The 17,910-nt window shown below is 56.2% G+C and overlaps 2 protein-coding genes across 3 annotated transcripts; both read left to right on the top strand.

The window, feature by feature from the left end:
* The first annotated feature begins 154 nt into the window (after nucleotides 1-154).
* On the top strand, nucleotides 155-17,381 carry CDK5RAP1 (CDK5 regulatory subunit associated protein 1). Of its 2 annotated transcripts, none has more exons than XM_068700438.1 (13): nucleotides 155-502; nucleotides 992-1,095; nucleotides 11,975-12,009; nucleotides 12,750-12,850; nucleotides 13,038-13,248; nucleotides 14,069-14,189; nucleotides 14,478-14,708; nucleotides 14,963-15,060; nucleotides 15,173-15,228; nucleotides 15,345-15,475; nucleotides 15,593-15,742; nucleotides 16,411-16,551; nucleotides 16,700-17,381. In XM_068700438.1, exons 1-13 carry the CDS (start codon nucleotides 280-282, stop codon nucleotides 16,772-16,774), a joined length of 1,677 nt encoding a protein of 558 aa, XP_068556539.1. In that variant the 5' UTR covers nucleotides 155-279; the 3' UTR covers nucleotides 16,775-17,381. The 2 variants fall into 2 exon arrangements, with proteins under 2 accessions (XP_068556539.1, XP_068556540.1); XM_068700439.1 differs by lacking the exons at nucleotides 155-502; nucleotides 992-1,095 and adding exons at nucleotides 10,676-10,961; nucleotides 11,451-11,554.
* On the top strand, nucleotides 1,681-10,443 carry LOC137865391 (bactericidal permeability-increasing protein-like). The gene is made up of 15 exons (XM_068700440.1): nucleotides 1,681-1,840; nucleotides 2,728-2,842; nucleotides 3,061-3,189; nucleotides 3,867-4,022; nucleotides 4,367-4,430; nucleotides 6,172-6,235; nucleotides 6,715-6,806; nucleotides 6,917-7,093; nucleotides 7,282-7,341; nucleotides 7,557-7,724; nucleotides 8,104-8,171; nucleotides 8,306-8,354; nucleotides 8,684-8,747; nucleotides 9,274-9,350; nucleotides 9,863-10,443. Exons 1-15 carry the CDS (start codon nucleotides 1,726-1,728, stop codon nucleotides 9,914-9,916), a joined length of 1,452 nt encoding a protein of 483 aa, XP_068556541.1. The 5' UTR covers nucleotides 1,681-1,725; the 3' UTR covers nucleotides 9,917-10,443.
* Nucleotides 17,382-17,910: the final 529 nt, after the last annotated feature.

Genomic DNA, 17,910 nt, shown 5'->3' with positions numbered 1-17,910 from the left:
GTCACCGGGGCAGGGAGGGGGCCGGGAGGGCCTTTTAGGACACCTTTATGTCAAAAACACCGGGCACGGTCGCTCTTTTCCCTTTATTTATTTATTTATTTATTTATTTGGGGGGGTGGGACCCGGCGGAACGGTGCCGGAGCGGAACGCGGGGATGCGGGGCGGGGACGCGGCGGGGCCGCTGCTGGCGGCGCACACCGGGGCCGCGCCGCCTCCGTCCCGGTCCCGTCCCCGTCCCCGTCCCCGTCCCGGGTCCCGGTGCCGGTCCCGGTCCCGGCCATGGAGGGCTGCGGCCGCGTGCTGCGGGCGGCCGGGCGCCTCGGCTCGGTGGCTGCCAGCCCCGGGGCCTCCCGCGGAGCGAGCTGCGGGCCCGGCGAGCGGCCGGGGGGCCGCGGGGCCGCGCTGCCCGCGGGGCCGGACCTGAGGCATTTCCTGAGGGCTCCCCCCGGGCCGCCACCGCCCCCCGGGCCGGAGCGGGGCGCTGCCGCCGGGCCTGGCACAGGTCGGTGCCGCCGGGCCCTGCCCTGCCCGCTGAGCTGAGGCCAGGCTGAAGCCCCGGTGGGGGTCGTGGTGGGAGAGCTGCGGGGCTGTGGGCGCCCCGGGCTGCCAGCAGCAGCTGTGGCAGGGCTCGCAGGGTGCAGTGCCCAGGGGAGAGGGGCATTAATTGCAGGGAGAGGGGCATTCATTGCACCGAGAGCCGTGTCTCAGTAGGGCAGGAGCTGCAGCCCCTCCGCTAGCCACCGTCCAGGCCTCTGGTGTTGGAGTGATGTGCTCGGGGGCATTTGGGTTTCCCGGTGCCACCAGCAGAGCCTGCCTTTAATTTTGGCTTGCCTTGTCTGTATCAGCTGGAAGGGAAAGTACCTTTTGTGCAGCTCGCCTCTTGTGGGTCTGCTGCTTCCTTCCTGTGGAGGGGATCATAGAAAGAGTTTGTAAATGAGAGATCGATTCACGGCGGACATCTGTGTCACCCCCATCTCTGCCTTTGTTGCAGTGTACCTGGAGACCTACGGCTGCCAGATGAACGTCAATGATACAGAGATCGCTTGGGCGATCCTGCAGAAGAACGGCTACACGAGGACAAAGGAGGTGGATGAGGTGAGGCAGCTCCTCTGGAAAGCAGGCCTGGGAGAGCTGGGGGCACTCACAACCTGAGGCAGGGGCCTCTTGGCCAGTCCCTGGGTGTGAGGTGGCTTGGGATTTACTTGCAGGACACAAAAAGACGTAACTTTAGCCCTTGTTCTGCCCCAAGGCTGTTCCACTGGTAACGCTACATCCAGCGACTTGGACAGGTCTGGATCGTGCTGGTGGCAGCTGTCAGGGCACAGCAGGGGCCCCACGGGGCAGGACGGGGGCAGCCTTTGCTGGGAGGAGGGCAAAGCAACCGGGCAGGGCAAAAAGCAAACAAGTGCCCCATAAACTCAGCCAGCAGCAGGGAGCCAAGTCCAGCGGCTCGTCTGTGCCCGGGCGGCTGCTGCTGTGGGGAGGGGCTGCGAGCCCCTGGCACGGGGCTGAGGCCGTTAGCTCCCGGTCCTCACCTGCATTCCCCACCGCTTTGGGAGTGGGGCAGCGGCCAAGCAGGAAGCACCAGGCTGAGGGGATGCCCCATGTGGGCTGCAGAAGCGGATCTGCATCCTGCTTCGTCCGCAGTTCCCCTTTTGGTGTGGATATAAAGGCGCTACGGGCAGAGAGAGCCAGGCAGCAGCACGGCACCGTCAGACAGCCGGGATGGGAGTGCGGAGCCTTTTGGTGGCCAGCACCGTGCTGGCTTTGGGACTGGCGCTCAGTGGGGCCACCAACCCTGGCTTTGTGGTCAGGATCACCCAGGCAGGCTTGGACTATGGTGGGTTCAGCTCCTAATCTCCCTCCTCTCTTGCAGGTGCTGGTGGCTGAGGTGCAGAGCTGGATGCTCATGCATTTCTGGGGCAGGACAGGGGCAGCCTTGGCCATGAGTGCCAAAGGCAGCATCACCCTGATGTCCCCATCTTCCCCTGCCGCTGTCTCCACCGAGTCTGTGCAGAGCAGCCAGGCCCTGAGGGGGTCTGGGGGCTGCACTCAGGTGGCAACAGGGGAGACCCCGGCTCGAGGAGGCACAGGGCTGGCGGGGCAGGAGGGCCCCCCGCTCATGGCACGCATCCAGGCAGCCGAGTCTGAGCCCCAGAGGAGCGAGCTGCGGTGGACGGAGGCGGTGGGGAGGTGCCAGGAAGGCGGTGATGGAGATGGATGGGCTCTGTGCTGGGTTTATTGAGGCAGGCAGGGCCCCGGCTCCAGCGGAGGGCTGTTATGGATTGAAATACACTGTGTGAGAAACAGCTCATTTACCCAGCGGCTTTGCTAGCTGTCGGGGAAGGACGTGGCTCCCCTTCCCAGATGGGTGCAGGGCTGCAGCACTCGCCCACACCCCAGGACAGGGGCTCTGCCTGGCTTTGCCTGCTGGCACAGGGCATGGAGCAGCACGGAGCTGGGCACCTCCTGCACAGGACCGGCTCCTCCTTTTTCCTGCTGCCTGGCTGCCACCTTCCCCAGGGCTTGCAAGCAGGCAGACATTAGGCAATGCCTGCAAACTTGCAGGGCTCTGTGCTGCACAAAGATTAGCTCCAGCAAGAGCTTGCACAGTGGAGAGCAGCCAGGCCACTGGTGTCTCCTTTAACCCTTTTGCCATGCACCTGCTGCACGCTCCTGGCTCCCTTGGGAGTGCATGACCATGATGCTGTTTCTTTGCCCCTGCAGCCAAGCAGCACGGGGTTGCTATCTTGGAGGAGGAGCTGGCCCAGCTGAAGCTGCAGGACATCTCGGGTGAATCCCGAATCCCAATCTTGGGGAAGGTGCGCTACGAGATCTCCGGGTGAGCCCTGCCAGTGGGAGCAGGATGGGAGCTGGGGATGCTGCCGGCACGGAGCCTTCGCTCCTGCCCTCCCCAGCTGGGCATCCAGTGTGAGGCACTCCCTCTCACATGCCTTTATTTTATTTTATTTTATTTTATTTTATTTTATTTTATTTTATTTTATTTTATTTTATTTTATTTTATTTTATTTTATTTTATTTTATTTATTATTTTTTTAGATTGAACCTTCGTGATTTCCAGTTGCCACACTCGCAGATTTCCCTGGTCCCCAACGAGGGCCTGCAAGTCTCCATCTCCAATGCCTTTGCTGAGCTGGACGGGAACTGGCGTGTGAAGCTGCGCATCCTGTGGGTACTCGGCTGTCCCTGGCACAGGCACCTCACTCTGCATTTCCCTCTCTGAATCTGGATGAGCTTTTTTCCCTCCTCTGCCTCCGGGCAGCCCTTGATTTGTTACCTGTGGATGTCCTGACTCCCCCAGTTGGGCTGCAGCTGCTTTAGTCCTGGTCCCTCTCCCCATGCCAGGGCACCCGTGGCTGGCCAGGCAGCGCTCATGCCTCTTCCAAATGGTCAGGGAGGTAACATGAGTGACATCTCCCCTCTCATGGCACCTGGGCACATGGGGTTGGTCCCTCCTGCTCGTTCGAGCTGGGCTGGGGCCGGGAAGCAGCCCCCTGAGCACCCACGGGAACAGCCTGTGCAGAGGGTGCTGCTGCTCAGAAGGCTGCTGATGAAACGGGCTGGGAAGGAAGAGCTGGGCGGATGCTGAGAGCTGTGTGTGAACTTGCCCGCTTCTCTGCCATCTCCCCGGCTTACTTTCGGTTCTTTCTGTTTAAAGGCTACCTCGCCTAGTTTATATTCCAATGAAATTCAGTTTCCCTGAGTTTAAAAGCCTTCTCAGTCTCCTCCAGACGCTTACTGCAAGCAGAGCCTGAGGCAGACAGACCCCTCTGGAAGCTCTGGGTGCCTGCACCAGGACCCACTGCTGACAACTGCCCCCTTTCTTGTCCTCCCTCTCCCTGCAGCCGGCACCATGGGTCGTTCAACCTGAACGTGGAGCATATATACATTAAGACCATCCTGAAGCTGGGCAGAGATGACTCTGGGAAGCCGACGGTTGATATCTCTGCCTGCAGCACCAGTATCTCCAATGTCCGCGTACACTTTTCAGGCAAATTGAGGTAACATCACCGTGAAGGCCTAGAAATCCTGCGTGTTAGCCCAGCTGGGATAGGAAGGTGGCTGCCAGGCACAGTATGTGCCTGAATCTGCTCTGAGTTTGTCCTGCTGTGGTTGCACATTTAAGGGAGAAGTTTCGGGGCAGTCACGAGACTTGTATGCATGTTGTTTACAAGCAGGTTTGTTTGCAAATGTAAACCCTGAGGCAAAGCTTGACTCCAGGCTGGCATGGGAATGGCACTCCCCAGTGTCCCACAGCTCTGGTGTCTCCCTTTCCTGCACCAATACTTCTGCAGCATCCTCTGAGCTAGAACAAAAATGACTCCCTCTCTCCTTTTCTCTGCAGTTGGCTTTACAACCTCTTCCGTAAAACCATTGCGTCCAAATTCAAGGAAAACTTGGAGGACAAGGTACGTGAAAGAAGCTCGGTAGAGCTCCAGGCTTTCTGGTGATCTGTAGCCCTCCTTTGTAACAGATATTTCAAGGGCTCAGGTCACACCTACAGATTTAAGCAAGGCCAGAGCGTGCAGGCACAGTGCTGATCTGGTGGAAACTGTGAGGAATGGGCACATGCTAAGTGCAGTCCCCACAGCATCACATGGCTTGGGCTGGATTCTAAACATGCAGCATTTGCCAAAGCCCAGTATAATTGGTTCCCAATTAACAAATACTTCTCCTTCCATGTGGTCAGTTAATTAGATCTTAGGCATTGGCCAAACTCATTGTAACAGAGGAAACTCACTCAGAGCTGCCCTTGAAATGGCCCGCACTCACATGTGCTTTTGGGAGCAATAGGTTAGAAATCCTCATCTCTGGATTTCAGCCGCTTGCCATCTTGTAACGGGGTGCACCAGGGAAGCCCTGGTACCTTCAGCCCCGTACAAAAGCCTACATGCAGGAGACTCGCATCAAGACATGGAAACAAGCTGTTAGCAATAATTACTACAAGGCTCGCTGGCAGGAGCTACAACCTCCCTGGCCGTGAACCTTGCTCAGGAAGGAGGCAGTTGGAGAGCAGGCAAATCCCACCCTGCCACAGGTCGGGTCTGGGCCGGGGCACATTTGGCTCTAGCCGATGCCATCTCGTGCTGCCTGGGGGCCACCTGGAGCCCTGGCAGCAGATGGGCTGGCAGCAGGAGCGAGGCTGGGGCCGGGCAGAAAGGCTTTCAGGGTGTGGTATCTCCTGGAAGGAGGCAGCTGGGGAATCTGCCCCAGATCTGCCCCCAGGTGCTGGGGTCCAGCACCTGCAGACAAATTTGGGCTTGATGATCTCTGTAGGTCCCTTCCAAGTGAACTGTTCTGTTCTATGATTCTATTCTACTAGGCAGGGGGATAGGCAGCTTACCAGCAAGCCTCTGCTGATAAAATCATGCCCACGGCCCCATCCCTCCTCTTCCTCCCAGCAGTGCAGCCAGCCACCAGGAGCTGTCAGTGCGGCCGCTGCTCCCCCCAAGCTCCGCGTCTCGCTGTCAGCGGCTGCCAGCTGGCTGCCTGGTCGGGCAGATGATGGCCTCATCCTGCACGGGGGTTCTTGTGCCAGGATGGCATTGCAAGAGAGATTGTGCAGATTATCTCGGCCGTCTACAGGACTGCTCCCTGCAGTAAATTCCTGAGCCAGCATTTAGGCTGCATTTAAATCCTCCACTAATGCTGAGGCTTTGCCTGTGGATGACAGCGGCAGAGGGATTTGCTCCTCTCCCCTGGCAGCACAAAGCTGCCCCAGCTCCACAGCTGTGCTTTGTGGGTGCACAGGTAGGAGCGCTCCTGCCCCTTCAGGGGCAGATTAACTCTTTCAGTTGCTCTGCTTCTGCTGAGTCGTAACCTGCTCAGCACAAAGCATTCCCGCAGAGACTGTAGGAAGTGTGAGGACACAGCTGAGAATCCTTCAAAGGGCCCCAGTGCAGCTAAACTGTGTGGGGAACCTGCCGTAAGCAGATATTTGCAGGTATAAACGCTGCCTGTCTCTCAGATACTTAATTAATTACCATCTGATAAATAGAGAACGTCACCATGTGCTCTTTTATCCAAGCAGGCTTTTGCAAAGAATACAAACAGCACCGGGCAGCAGAGCACATGCCCGAGGCTCCCACCCAGGGCTGTGTGTCCCAGCAGAGCCAGGCTGCTGAGCTCCGTTGCCTTTGTTTTCCCCAGGTCTGTGAAACCCTGCGTAGCTCTGCCAGAAAATACCTCCAGCCGTACCTCCAGACCGTACCAGGTACTGTGTGAGCACTGCACGGGGTTTGGGGAGCGTTTCTTCCTAGCATTTCCTGGCCATGGGGATGGTGTTTTACCTTGTGCCCACTCTCCATTTCTTTGTATTTCCGCACACGTGCCGGGAGCTGTGGAGCACCACACAGCAGAGCTGTCACCACGCACTCAGTCCTCCCACGGGGAGAGACTGTGCTGAGACCGGGCACCCGCACGCAGCCTCCCCTGAGCCGTGCCCCAGGGCTGGCGGAGCACAGGCTGCCCCGGCAAGGAGACCCGGATGGTGTCTCAGGTCCAGGAGTTAGTTTGCATGGCTGAGAAACAGAGTGAAGGGGAAAATGGAGTTTTTATTTCTAAACAGAAGCGAACACTTGTGAAACTGCTATTGCGCCGTTGCACCAGGAAGCAGGGGCAAGGCTCTGCCCAGGTGTCAGCAGAGGGAAGCTGCTCCTGGCTCTCGCTCATCCTCTGCCCCGTGTCTTGCAGTCACAGCCAACATAGATGCCGTGGCTGGGATCGATTACTCCTTGACAGCAGCCCCGGTTGCCACTGCCAAGTTCCTCAACGTGGACCTGAAGGTGAGAGGCTGCCCTCGGGAAGCTTGGCGTGGCTGCTGCCATTGCAGGGGGCAGGAGGGAGGCAGGGGTCAGTCACCGCCCCCACGCTTCACCCACTCCTGTCCTTCCAGGGCGAATGCTTCTCCCTGGCACAGCACACTCCTGTCCCCTTCACTCCGCCAGCGCTGGCCGTTCCTCCCGAACACAACCGCATGGTTTACTTCGGGGTCTCCAGCTACTTCTTCAACACCGCCAGCTTCGCCTACCACACGGCTGGGGCATTCATCTTCGATATCACGGACGCCATGGTAAGGAGGAGAGGTGTGGGGTCAGTGGCTGGCAGACTCGCAGGGCTCCTCCACACTTCCCCGTGGAGCTGCTCTGGGCACAGGGCAGGGGCTGAGATGTCCTTGCTGCACACACGAGGTGCCCGAGGGGCTGATCCTGCCCCAGCGCCACGCTGCAGTGCCGGGCAGTAACCATCCTCCTCCCGCAGATCCCGAAGGACATCGAATTCCGTTTGAACACCTCCACCTTCGCAGCCTTCCTTCCCCAGGTGAGCCCCGGCCCTGCCCAGCACAGGCTCTGTGCGAGGTGGCCCTCCAGAGAGCCCAGGCCCAGGTTTCCAGTGAGGGGGGTTCGCAGTGGGGCCATGCTCTGGGTACTGCATCCTTGCACTCCATGAGCTGCTGGCACGGGAAGGAGCTCGGCAGCAGCAGGCTGTAGAGCCACAGGAGGTTTTGTTCCTCCCCTCTCCCTGCTCCTTTGCAGCTGGACGAGATGTACCCCAACATGCCGATGAAGTTCAGTCTGTCTGCTCCCTCCGCCCCGTTCCTGAACATCGGAACAAATGGGGTCTCGCTCCAGCCTGTTGTGGACATCCAGGCTTACGCCATCTATCCCAACGGCAACCTGGCCCCCCTCTTCCTCCTCGGATTGGTGAGTTGGGGTCCAGGGCTGCGGTGGGGAGCCCCTCGCACAGCCCCAGTCTGACGTGGTGCCCCGTGAGCACTGCCTGCACCTCGGTGAGCAAAGGTGGGAGCTCCCGAGCTGTGCAGCCCCCTCCAATCGTGTTTGGTGATCCTGTGCCATCCGTGCCATGCTCCTGCTGAGAGCTGCCTCCTGCAACCAGCCCGGTCGGGCACATGGGGTGACCCCAGCAGAAATACCCGAGCTCACAAATGCTGGTTTTCACCCTGGGTGCGAACGGGGCCCTGATGGGAGGGCGGTCTGGCTGCCTTTGGGCTGCTCTGAGCCCCCTGCGCCTGTTTTGGGAGGAGCTGGGGGGGCACTGCCAGAGCTCTGCCTCTTTCCTCAGACAGGCAACGTGTCTGCCACCGCGGACGTGCAGTCCGGCCGCATGGTTGGGAGCCTGGCCGTGGACAGGTGAGCTGCAGGTCCCGATGAACCGCTGCTGAGGGGGGTGCTGGGGATGGGGACCTGGGGCAGAGGGGATGAGCTGGGGCTGGAGGGAGTGGGACGGCCACGGGCACTGCAAAGCTCTGCTTCCCTCCGCACAGGATGAAGCTCACGCTAAAGCATTCAAATGTCGGCACTGGCACTTTCAAGGTAAGCTGTTCCTGACATGGAGGTGAGAGCCTGCCAGGTGCTGAGGAAGGGACTCACCCCTCACCCCCACCACCAAGGGATGCTGACCCCACAGCTCACCTCCCTGTGAGCCTGTGTGAGGGAGCAGAGCTGGCCACTATCCCCTTTTTCACCCCTATGCTTCCTACTCTACCCGTATGGCCCAGACAAAACCACAGGTCTCTGGTGAAGCGTGCACCCATCACAGTTTCTCCTTTATTTTAACTCTTCCTAATTATCCTCCGGGATCTGGTCACCTGCTCTCCCACAGACTAAAGCTCTTTTCCTTCTCCCTCTCTCCATATCTCCAGGTGAAAATGATGCAGTCAATAATGAACGTAGTTGCTTCCAGTATCCTGCTGCCACGTCTTAATGGTAATAACCTGCTGGGGGGAATGGGGCTGCCGGAACAGACACCACTCAGGTCACTCCATCAGTTTGTTAACTAAGCTCCTGTTGCCAGGCCTGCTCGGGAGGTAAAACCTGCAGAGAGGAGGCAGCGGCAGCACCCGGCGTGTTTGGGGTTGGCAGAGGAGGGCTGTGGGTAACTGAGTGCGGGAGCCTCTCTGCACTGTGACACACATCCAGAAGTGAACGCAATGGAAAAAATGAGCCTGACACACATCCTAATGCTTTCCAGACCCTCTCCCCCGCTTGCTGCTTCTCATTACAGCTGAACAAATCAGACCAGAGCGGGGCTGGAGGCTGCCAGGGGCCCCAAGGGCACAGCACAACGTGAAGCCCCCAGGCCTTAGCGTAGCCTGGAGGAGCTCCCTCTGCCTTCCCAGGCCAGGGGGGGCAAAGGAAGGGCCAGGGGTAGGAAGCGGCCGCCTGCTTTGCACGGCCCCTTGCTCCCTCTCGCTTCTCGTTCCAACACAGCTGTGTGTGTTTTCTTTTCCAGAGAGATTAGGTAAGGGCTTCCCTCTGCCGCTGCCAGCCCAAGTACAGCTCTCCGACCCCATCGTGCAGTTTCATGAGGTGAGTGCAGGGTCTGGAGCCGGTCCTGCCACTCGTCCCTGAGAGGCAGGGGCCAGGCAAGGTGCCTGGAGAAGGGGGAATGAAGCAAATTTCACACACGGCAGTGGCTCAGGCAGGGCCGTGTTCTGCAGATTTTAAAACCGGGGCCCGAATTCCCATGACACTTTTTATAGTAAGTGGAGCTCAGCGGCAGCTCAGCCCCGAGCCTGGCGGGGCTCTGTGCACGGCGGCCGAGCAGCTGCAGCCCCAGACCCAGGCAGGAGGGAGGAATTCTGCGCTTGGGGAGGCCCGGGGAGGCCCCGGAGGAGTGCCACAGCCTGGGTGCTGGATGTTTACGGCAGGGTGTGGCTGTGGAACATCTTCAGAGCCCTTCCGGAGCTAAAATTAGCCAAGGATGGCAGAACCACAGTGCCCACGCTCCCTCCCCAGAGCGTCGGGTGATGAGCAGGGCTGGCTCTAACAGCAAAGCAGCTGCAAGGACGCATCACAGACTTCCTCTCCCCTTCTCCTAGAATTTCCTTCTTTTTGGAGCCAACGTTCTCTACCAGCCCAGGCGAGGCAGATAAGACGACCACAGTGACCTTCAGCGCCGACAACGCCCCCCTCTCGCCTGCCCCGTGCTGCCCCTCCGAGGGTTCCCGGTTCCCAACCCCAGCTCCCTGCCGCCGTCCCCGTCGCCGAGACAGCAAACAAGCGGCTCTGCCAGACCCTGACTCATCGGCCGCCCCAGCCCGAGCAGCCAGAGGACAAACCGCAGACGCACGGGCGGGGGCCAGAACCACCCCAGGGGCCGAGCCCCACGGCCCGGGCTGGGCTGAGGGGACCCCGGGAGGTCCCTGCCCACCCCAAATCGCCGCTGCTGCGGGTCCTGGGCCCTCTCCCGCCACCGACCACCACCAGGCTGGGGCTGACAGAGCCGAGGCTTGGGACGAGGCCTGGCGGCATTTTCCCCTCCTGCATGTGCTTCACCTCCAGCGAGCGCTTCCCCGCGGTGCTGTACGAAGCCCTGCTCAGCCAGGGGGGCTTCCAGCGCCCTGTGGGGGGGCTGCGTCCCTCTCTGAGCCTTTTATATAAAAACACCACATGGAAATCACTCCTGTTCCTGCCTCGTTCCATCCCCCTTCGTGTGCTGTCACCGGGGCGGGGAGGGGGCCGGGAGGGCCTTTTAGGACACCTTTATGTCAAAACCACCGGGCACGATCGCGCTTTTCCCTTTATTTATTTTAGGGGGGGGGGGCTGGGACCGGCGGAACGGTGCCGGAGCGGAACGCGGGGATGCGGGGCGGGGACGCGGCGGGGCCACTGCTGGCGGCGCACACCGGGGCCGCGCCGCCTCCGTCCCGGTCCCGATCCTGTCCCCGTCCCGGGTCCCGGTGCCGGTCCCGGCCATGCAGGGCTGCGGCCGCGTGCTGCGGGCGGCCGGGCGCCTCGGCTCGGTGGCTGCCAGCCCCGGGGCCTCCCGCGGAGCGAGCTGCGGGCCCGGCGAGCGGCCGGGGGGCCGCGGGGCCGCGCTGCCCGCGGGGCCGGACCTGAGGCATTTCCTGAGGGCCCCCCCCGGGCCGCCACCTCCCCCCGGGCCGGAGCGGGGCGCTGCCGCCGGGCCTGGCACAGGTCGGTGCCGCCGGGCCCTGCCCTGCCCGCTGAGCTGAGGCCAGGCTGAAGCCCCGGTGGGGGTCGTGGTGGGCGAGCTGCGGGGCTGTGGGCGCCCCGGGCTGCCAGCAGCAGCTGTGGCAGGGCTCGCAGGGTGCAGTGCCCAGGGGAGAGGGGCATTAATTGCAGGGAGAGGGGCATTCATTGCACCGAGAGCCGTGTCTCAGTAGGGCAGGAGCTGCAGCCCCTCCGCTAGCCACCGTCCAGGCCTCTGGTGTTGGAGTGATGTGCTCGGGGGCACTTGGGTTTCCCGGTGCCACCAGCAGAGCCTGCCTTTAATTTTGGCTTGCCTTGTCTGTATCAGCTGGAAGGGAAAGTACCTGTTGTGCAGCTCGCCTCTTGTGGGACTGCAGCTTCCTTCCTGTGGTGGGGATCATAGAAAGAGTTTGTAAATGAGAGATCGATTCAAGGCGGACATCTGTGTCACCCCCATCTCTGCCTTTGTTGCAGTGTACCTGGAGACCTACGGCTGCCAGATGAACGTCAATGATACAGAGATCGCTTGGGCCATCCTGCAGAAGAACGGCTACACGAGGACAAAGGAGGTGGATGAGGTGAGGCAGCTCCTCTGGAAAGCAGGCCTGGGAGAGCTGCACACCACCAAGTCCCAGGACTTGTCTTGAGTAGTGCTGTCCCACAGGGTGGTGGGATTTGTGCAGCATGAGTAGGTGCAGTAAAGGAAACTACCTAACAAGCATGTTAGAAAGCTGCAGGTTGCTTTTTTACTGGGTTCCCTCTCAGCTGGGTGGGGATTGGACACAGTGGGATGCTCCTGATTTATCTTTATCTGAGTTTATTTATGTTGTTTTGTGGAGGGCTCTGTGTGTTTTCTGCTAAGTTTTCTTGCAAATTTGGTCATTGAAACCCAAAGTGGTTTTAGGCAGATCCTTTTTGCTAAGTTAAGTGAGTTTTATAGTCTACCTGTTCAGGTTATGTGTGCAGTTTTTACAATTTCTCCTTCCTTCTCAATCTAGGCAGATGTGATTCTGCTTGTTACCTGTTCTGTGAGGTAAGGAACCTTTTGTCACTGCTGCTTTTTGGGTGGTTTTAAAGGAATTGCAATTCGAAAACTGAGGCGATAAATACATTGTATAATGGAAACAGCAGGCAGATGTGAAACTGCCCATTTAGCTTCGGCTAGAGCTAGTTGATGTTATGATACATAACACTAATTGTGTAATTAATTACTGTATGGTGAGAAAAAGCTCCTTGGTAGTGTATGCTGTGTATATATCACGCAGGCAGTGAGAGACTCACAGGCATTTGTGCTTGTATGATTTTTATTTTCTTACTTTTTGACTCTTGTCTTTGGTTGAAGTGCCTGTCTCTTTATTACAAGGTCTGTACTACAAAAAATTGGGAAATCCATTTAGGGTATATTTGGGATATAAATATATAGGAAACTTTGCTTGTTGTTTTTTTTTTTTCCTGCATGCAGATGTTGAACATGCACTGTCTCTTGCAAGGTTGCTGATATTTGCTGGCTGAGGCAGACTTTTTCTCTGCAAGAGCTTAGTCTGGGAGTTGTTTCTGAAGTAGTGATGTTCCTAAGCAAGCAAATTGGTAGCAAATGAGTCAAGACGTAATCTACACAGCACAGAAAGCACTTCCATGTACTGTCAGATCTATCAGGAGGGTTCTTGGTTCTCTGTCTTTAGCTCTGTTCTCTGAAAGCACTTGAGCTGCTTTGAGCTGGAGGACTGTTAAAGTGCAGTGATGGGAATAACCCCTCTTTTCCTGGTTTCCCAGGGAGAAGGCTGAGCAAGCTATCTGGAATCGCCTGCAGCACCTCAAGGCACTGAAAGCCCGGCGGCAGCAGGATCGCCTGCCCCTCCGCATCGGGATTCTAGGTACCTGCTGGGCTGTGCGGCAGTGGGGAGTACGTGCTGATGTGCCACATCCCATTATGTTCCTTTTTTTTTTCCCCTCTGGTGGCATCAAGCCTTTTCTGCAGGGTGAAAACAGCTAGGGAAGGGGTACAGCAGGCTGACTGAGGGTGGGCACTTCCTCACAAGGACCCTTCTCCTTTGGTGGCAGGATGCATGGCTGAGAGGCTTAAGGAGGAGATTCTGCACAGGGAGAAGCTAGTCGATATTGTGGCAGGCCCCGATGCGTACCGTGACCTTCCTCGGCTGCTGGCCGTGGCTGAGTCTGGCCAGCAAGCTGCTAATGTCCTGCTGTCTCTAGAGGAGACTTACGCAGATATTCTGCCTGTCCAGACTAGCGCAGGTGGCACAACAGCATTTGTGTAAGTACCTTCTTTTCTGTGCACGTTTCTGTGGTTTTTGTTTGGAAATATTGCTGCCCAGAACAGACATGCCAGTGACAGCAGCTACCCAAAACAGGCAATGCCTGGCTGCACTCACTCCCGACAGCCCAGAGGCACCTAGACTCTGTTTGCTGTCTCTTTGCTGTCTGACTGAGCCCTGGAGAAACTGCCCTGTGCTCTGGCTGGCTGCAGGCTTCTCTTAGGGTCCTTGGAGAATGTTGGTTGTCTAAGCCTGTTGCTGCACCAAGTGATTTCTGTTCCACTGACATTTGTCCCTTTCTAAGCTCGTGCCTCTCTCATCCCCTTCCTTCTGCTATGTGCTGTCCCAGGTTATATATAACTCTTCTAATGCTCCACGTGTTGTAATTTTTGTGGGGTTTATTTTCATTTGTCTGGATTCGATAAGATTCCCAAACAATGAAGTCAGATTCTGCTCAGTGTGTCTGTAGTGTACAGAGGGACAGTTGTCACCCTCTCTAGGAGCAGAGTGCAGAAGGATCTTTCATCACTGCCAGATTGCAGTGCAAGTCTGCATCCCCTAAGTTGCTTTCTGAGTTTCTTGGAAATGTGCGTGGAAAACTAGGAGGTGTTAGCTAGGGGGCAAGTAGAAGTCAGCTCTGATTGGAGTGGTGTGTCAGGGAAAGCTGCAAAGCTGCGTTCAGAGTTGGTGCTGTGTGTGCTGAAAAAAGGAAGTTGGCTGAAGGCAGCAGTGTTGGGCCAGGTCAAAGCAGGGCAGGCTGCAACATGGATGATTCTTCCAGAGAGATCGTGTTGTGACCTGTGCTTCGCCTCCTGGCAGATCTATCATGCGGGGCTGTGACAACATGTGCAGCTATTGCATCGTGCCCTTCACCCGTGGCCGTGAGAGGAGCCGCCCCATTGCTTCCATTCTGCAGGAAGTGAAGATGCTCTCGGATCAGGTGAGGCAGAGCTCGCTTCCCACCTGCCCCAAATCACGGGCAGGTTCTCCGTGAAAGTATTTTCAGAGATACCTCTGGGTGATGACACAGCCTTCACCTCTGGAGGTAACGTTGCAGTAGGGCCTCCTCCAGTTGCTGTTTGATTTCCACTGCAATGCTCTGAGACAGACAGGGCAGGGGAGGGTTCCCCCTGGGGACTCTTCCTCAAGTAAGAGTAGAACCACGGCTGCCATTGCAGTTTGGACGTCCTGTATGGTTGTATTTTTTCCTCTCTGTTTATCTTTGTAGGGGGTGAAAGAAGTGACTCTTTTGGGTCAGAATGTCAACAGCTTTCGAGATATGTCTGAGGTGCAGTTCCAGTCAGCTGCTGCCCCTGTCCTCAGTCGTGGCTTTAGCACTGTCTACAAAGCTAAGCCAGGAGGATTGCGTTTTGCACATCTTCTGGACCAGGTTTCCAGAATTGATCCAGAAATGAGGATCCGTTTCACTTCTCCACACCCCAAGGATTTTCCTGACGAGGCAAGTGTGAAATAAATACCTGGACCTCTGCTGGCAGGCAGGCATCTGTGATCTGTTGGATGTGGGCTGTGCCACTTTCCCAAAGGGAACCAGAGAGTCACAGAATGGTAACGGCAGCTCCTGGGAAGGGGTTTGTGTGTGCTGAAGCTGGCGGGTTTTCAATTTGCTGAATTTTACCTGGGGAAGACTCTTTGCTTTGGCATTCTGGTAGAGCTGAGCTGTCTATGACGTTGTCTCCTGAATGCCCATCGCAGGTCCTGCAGCTTATCCAGGAGCGACACAACATCTGCAAACAGCTTCATCTCCCAGCCCAGAGTGGAAGCACACGAGTCCTGGAGGCCATGCGACGAGGGTGAGTGATGGCCACGGGGAGCCCTGTGAGCTGATCCCTGGTTTAGGGTGCTGGTTTCTCCTCACCAACATCTGTGTTTCTGATCAACAAATCCATGTGTTGTTCATTGTAGATACACAAGGGAAGCATATTTAGAGCTTGTGCACCATGTGCGTGACTCCATTCCAGGTAAGGACTCCCTTTGGGTTGATCTGAGCTCAGCAGGGCTGTATCTTACTGTCCTTTCTGGAGTGAAATGTTCCTCTCTTCCTCGAGTGAGTTGTAAGTCTGTGTCTTTGGGACAGGAGTGCGTTTGAGCAGTGATTTCATTGCGGGTTTCTGCGGGGAGACAGAAGAAGATCACCAGCAGACCGTGTCCTTGCTGCGGGAAGTCCGCTACAACGTAGGCTTCCTGTTCGCTTACAGCATGAGACAGGTGAGTGCAAGACCTGACGAAGAAGAGTCTTTTCTCTGTCCATCTACTGGTTAGACATGGCTCTGATCTCAGGTTGTCTGCTTGTTGAGAAGCTGCACTCGCTTTGTCTGTTTGCAGAAAACCCGGGCGTATCACCGGCTGCAGGACGACGTGCCTGCAGATGTAAAGCAGAGGCGTCTGCAGGAGCTCATTGCTGTCTTCCGAGAGGAGGCTGCAAGAGCAAATGAGGCGATGGTCGGCCAGTCTCAGCTGGTGCTGGTGGAAGGGGTGAGCATGCCTGAAACAGTTGTTGTACAAGAGACAAGGCTACAGACCACAGTCATCACTTCTGCCTTCTCTTCTCATCTTTCCCCACACAATCCTGAGACTCCAAGACCACGTGCACACACTGCACACACTCAAGTGGTCAGCCTGGTTTTCCAGAGCACTGACCTGAGCAAAAAGTGGTGCTAAGTAAATTCGTAATCCCTTTGGTTTAGGATGTTAGCCACTTTGCTTCTGAAATCCTTGGTCCAAACACAGAGGCAGGCATTGGGGAACTCACCAGAGTTGGAATGTTGTATAGCACAGGCTCTAAAGAGGTAACTGGATGAGACTGACTAATTGCTGCTTGATAGCTACGCACAACATTGTGGGTCTTTCAGGCGTCTGTGAAGGTGAGGCTCCTTTCTGAAGGACTGGCAGTCCTGGGAAGGGATGGGATAGTTTAGGGACACGTCTCTGGCCAAACATGGAATTAGTGTAGGCTTTCAAACCTTGTCTTTGCGTGGCTCTTAGCAACAGCTCAGGCCATAGGACTTTTTACATGTCATGCTTAAGTGTGGAACGTGGCTTTTAATACTGACAATAGTGCTCAATTAATTTCTGATACAATAAAACCCAGCAGTGAATCAGAGCTATTGCCATGCAGGTAATGTTCTCTGTCTTCCTTCCAGCCCAGCAAGCGCTCTGCCTCAGAGTTGTGTGGGAGGAACGATGGCAACATCAAAGTGATCTTCCCTGATGCTGAGATAAAGGATGCTGCAGGCTGCAAGGCTCTGGTCAGAGCCCAGCCAGGGGACTATGTTTTGGTGAAGGTGACCTGCCTGTAATTCTTGTTTCTTTGGGCTCTTTTTTTCTGCGCAGTGCTGTTTCCTACAAGAGCTGCTGCCCAGGGAGCCTAAAATTAGAATGGATCTTCCTCAGCCTTTTTGTTCCTGAGGAATGCTGTGCTGTTTCTTTCAGGTAACCTCTGCCAGTTCTCAGACCTTGAAGGGAGTTCCACTTTGTCGTACCACCCTTGCCTGCTCTAAAGCTTGACATCGTCCACTGGCAGCAGGGATAACTCAAAAGTAGCACGTTCTCCCCAGGAAGAAACAACGAAGTTTGGACAGGTGGAGAAGGGGCAGAAGCAGCGATGTGTTGCATTTTATCTATACATTAGGTATATCTACATTTTGGCTACAGCCTGCCCCCTACAGATCTGTGCAGGTTTGTAGACAAAAGGGAGGGAAGCTGTGCGTGGATGTGCCAAACCCAAGCACTGTGTGCTCTGGTGTCTTCACTTGCTGTCAGGCTCGGCCCACCCTTGTGCTGCAGGCCTGTCCTCTAACGCAGCCCAGCCTGAGAAATTTATGTCTGCAGGGCAGATCATTCCTAATAGCTCCACTGAATTTAGGAGCTGCAAAAACTGGGAGAACCTAGAAAACACAGCTCTAGTAACTGCTGGAGAGTCGCAGGAGAACTGCCAAAGGGATGAACAACTTGAAGAACAAGATTGTTGAGAAGATTGTGATGAATTCTTTCCAAATAATAACTTCCTCAACTGCAAGATGTTTGGAAGGGGGAAGTAAGAACTTGCACTGTGCCTTTATGATGGAATGTAACACCAAACTGTGGAATATAAAATGATGTTTAATGAGTGTGAGTGCTGGTTAATCTGTTTTATCTGAGGCTGAAGGAATGCAGCCTTGCCCTTGTTCTGGTGTTATTTGATTCTAAGTTTTCCCTGTCTCCAGGCCTTAGAGAATGCGCTGGAAGAACTAGCTTCCACCTTAGCATTCCCTCTATAGCCTGTTAAATCTTTAGCTACGGCATTGTACTTCTTTCCTGTGGTACGTCCTTCCCTTTGGTTCACAAGAGGGAAGAAATTGTGCCATTTTAAAAGGACAATAGCTTCATGAGTGCATCTTACAGTTCCTTATTTTTATCAGAGCCTGCAGTTAACTGTGGCTGCATTGTGTCATATTTCAGCTTGGACTGCTAAATTAAAGCGTGTGTGTGCAACCTGCACTTGTAAGCCAACTCTCTCCTCTGAGATGTGAGACAGAATCACAACTTTTAATGTTGATTATCATGCAACTAAAAGAAATTATTGTAAAAGACTGTCCAGAGAGATTTTGAAGGAGCAGCTGATCAACTCAGTAGAGCAGTCACTGCATGAATTTGCAGAATTT

This window comes from Anas acuta, chromosome 16 (genome assembly GCF_963932015.1).
Source record: "Anas acuta chromosome 16, bAnaAcu1.1, whole genome shotgun sequence".
In the NCBI taxonomy this organism is placed as follows: domain Eukaryota; kingdom Metazoa; phylum Chordata; class Aves; order Anseriformes; family Anatidae; genus Anas; species Anas acuta.
Note: the sequence above shows the minus strand (reverse complement) of the source record. Positions and strands in the feature narration are given on the sequence as shown.

Bases quoted from the DNA above. Each gene is read 5' to 3' on its own strand.
- CDK5RAP1 (XM_068700438.1), top strand. From the start codon at position 280: ATGGAGGGCTGCGGCCGCGTGCTGCGGGCGGCCGGGCGCCTCGGCTCG. The intron at 503-991 runs GTCGGTGCCGCC...CCTTTGTTGCAG, and splicing joins TGCCGCCGGGCCTGGCACAG to TGTACCTGGAGACCTACGGC. The intron at 16,552-16,699 runs GTGACCTGCCTG...TGTTTCTTTCAG, and splicing joins GGGACTATGTTTTGGTGAAG to GTAACCTCTGCCAGTTCTCA.
- LOC137865391 (XM_068700440.1), top strand. From the start codon at position 1,726: ATGGGAGTGCGGAGCCTTTTGGTGGCCAGCACCGTGCTGGCTTTGGGA. The intron at 6,236-6,714 runs GTACTGTGTGAG...CGTGTCTTGCAG, and splicing joins GTACCTCCAGACCGTACCAG to TCACAGCCAACATAGATGCC. The intron at 7,725-8,103 runs GTGAGTTGGGGT...CTCTTTCCTCAG, and splicing joins CCCTCTTCCTCCTCGGATTG to ACAGGCAACGTGTCTGCCAC.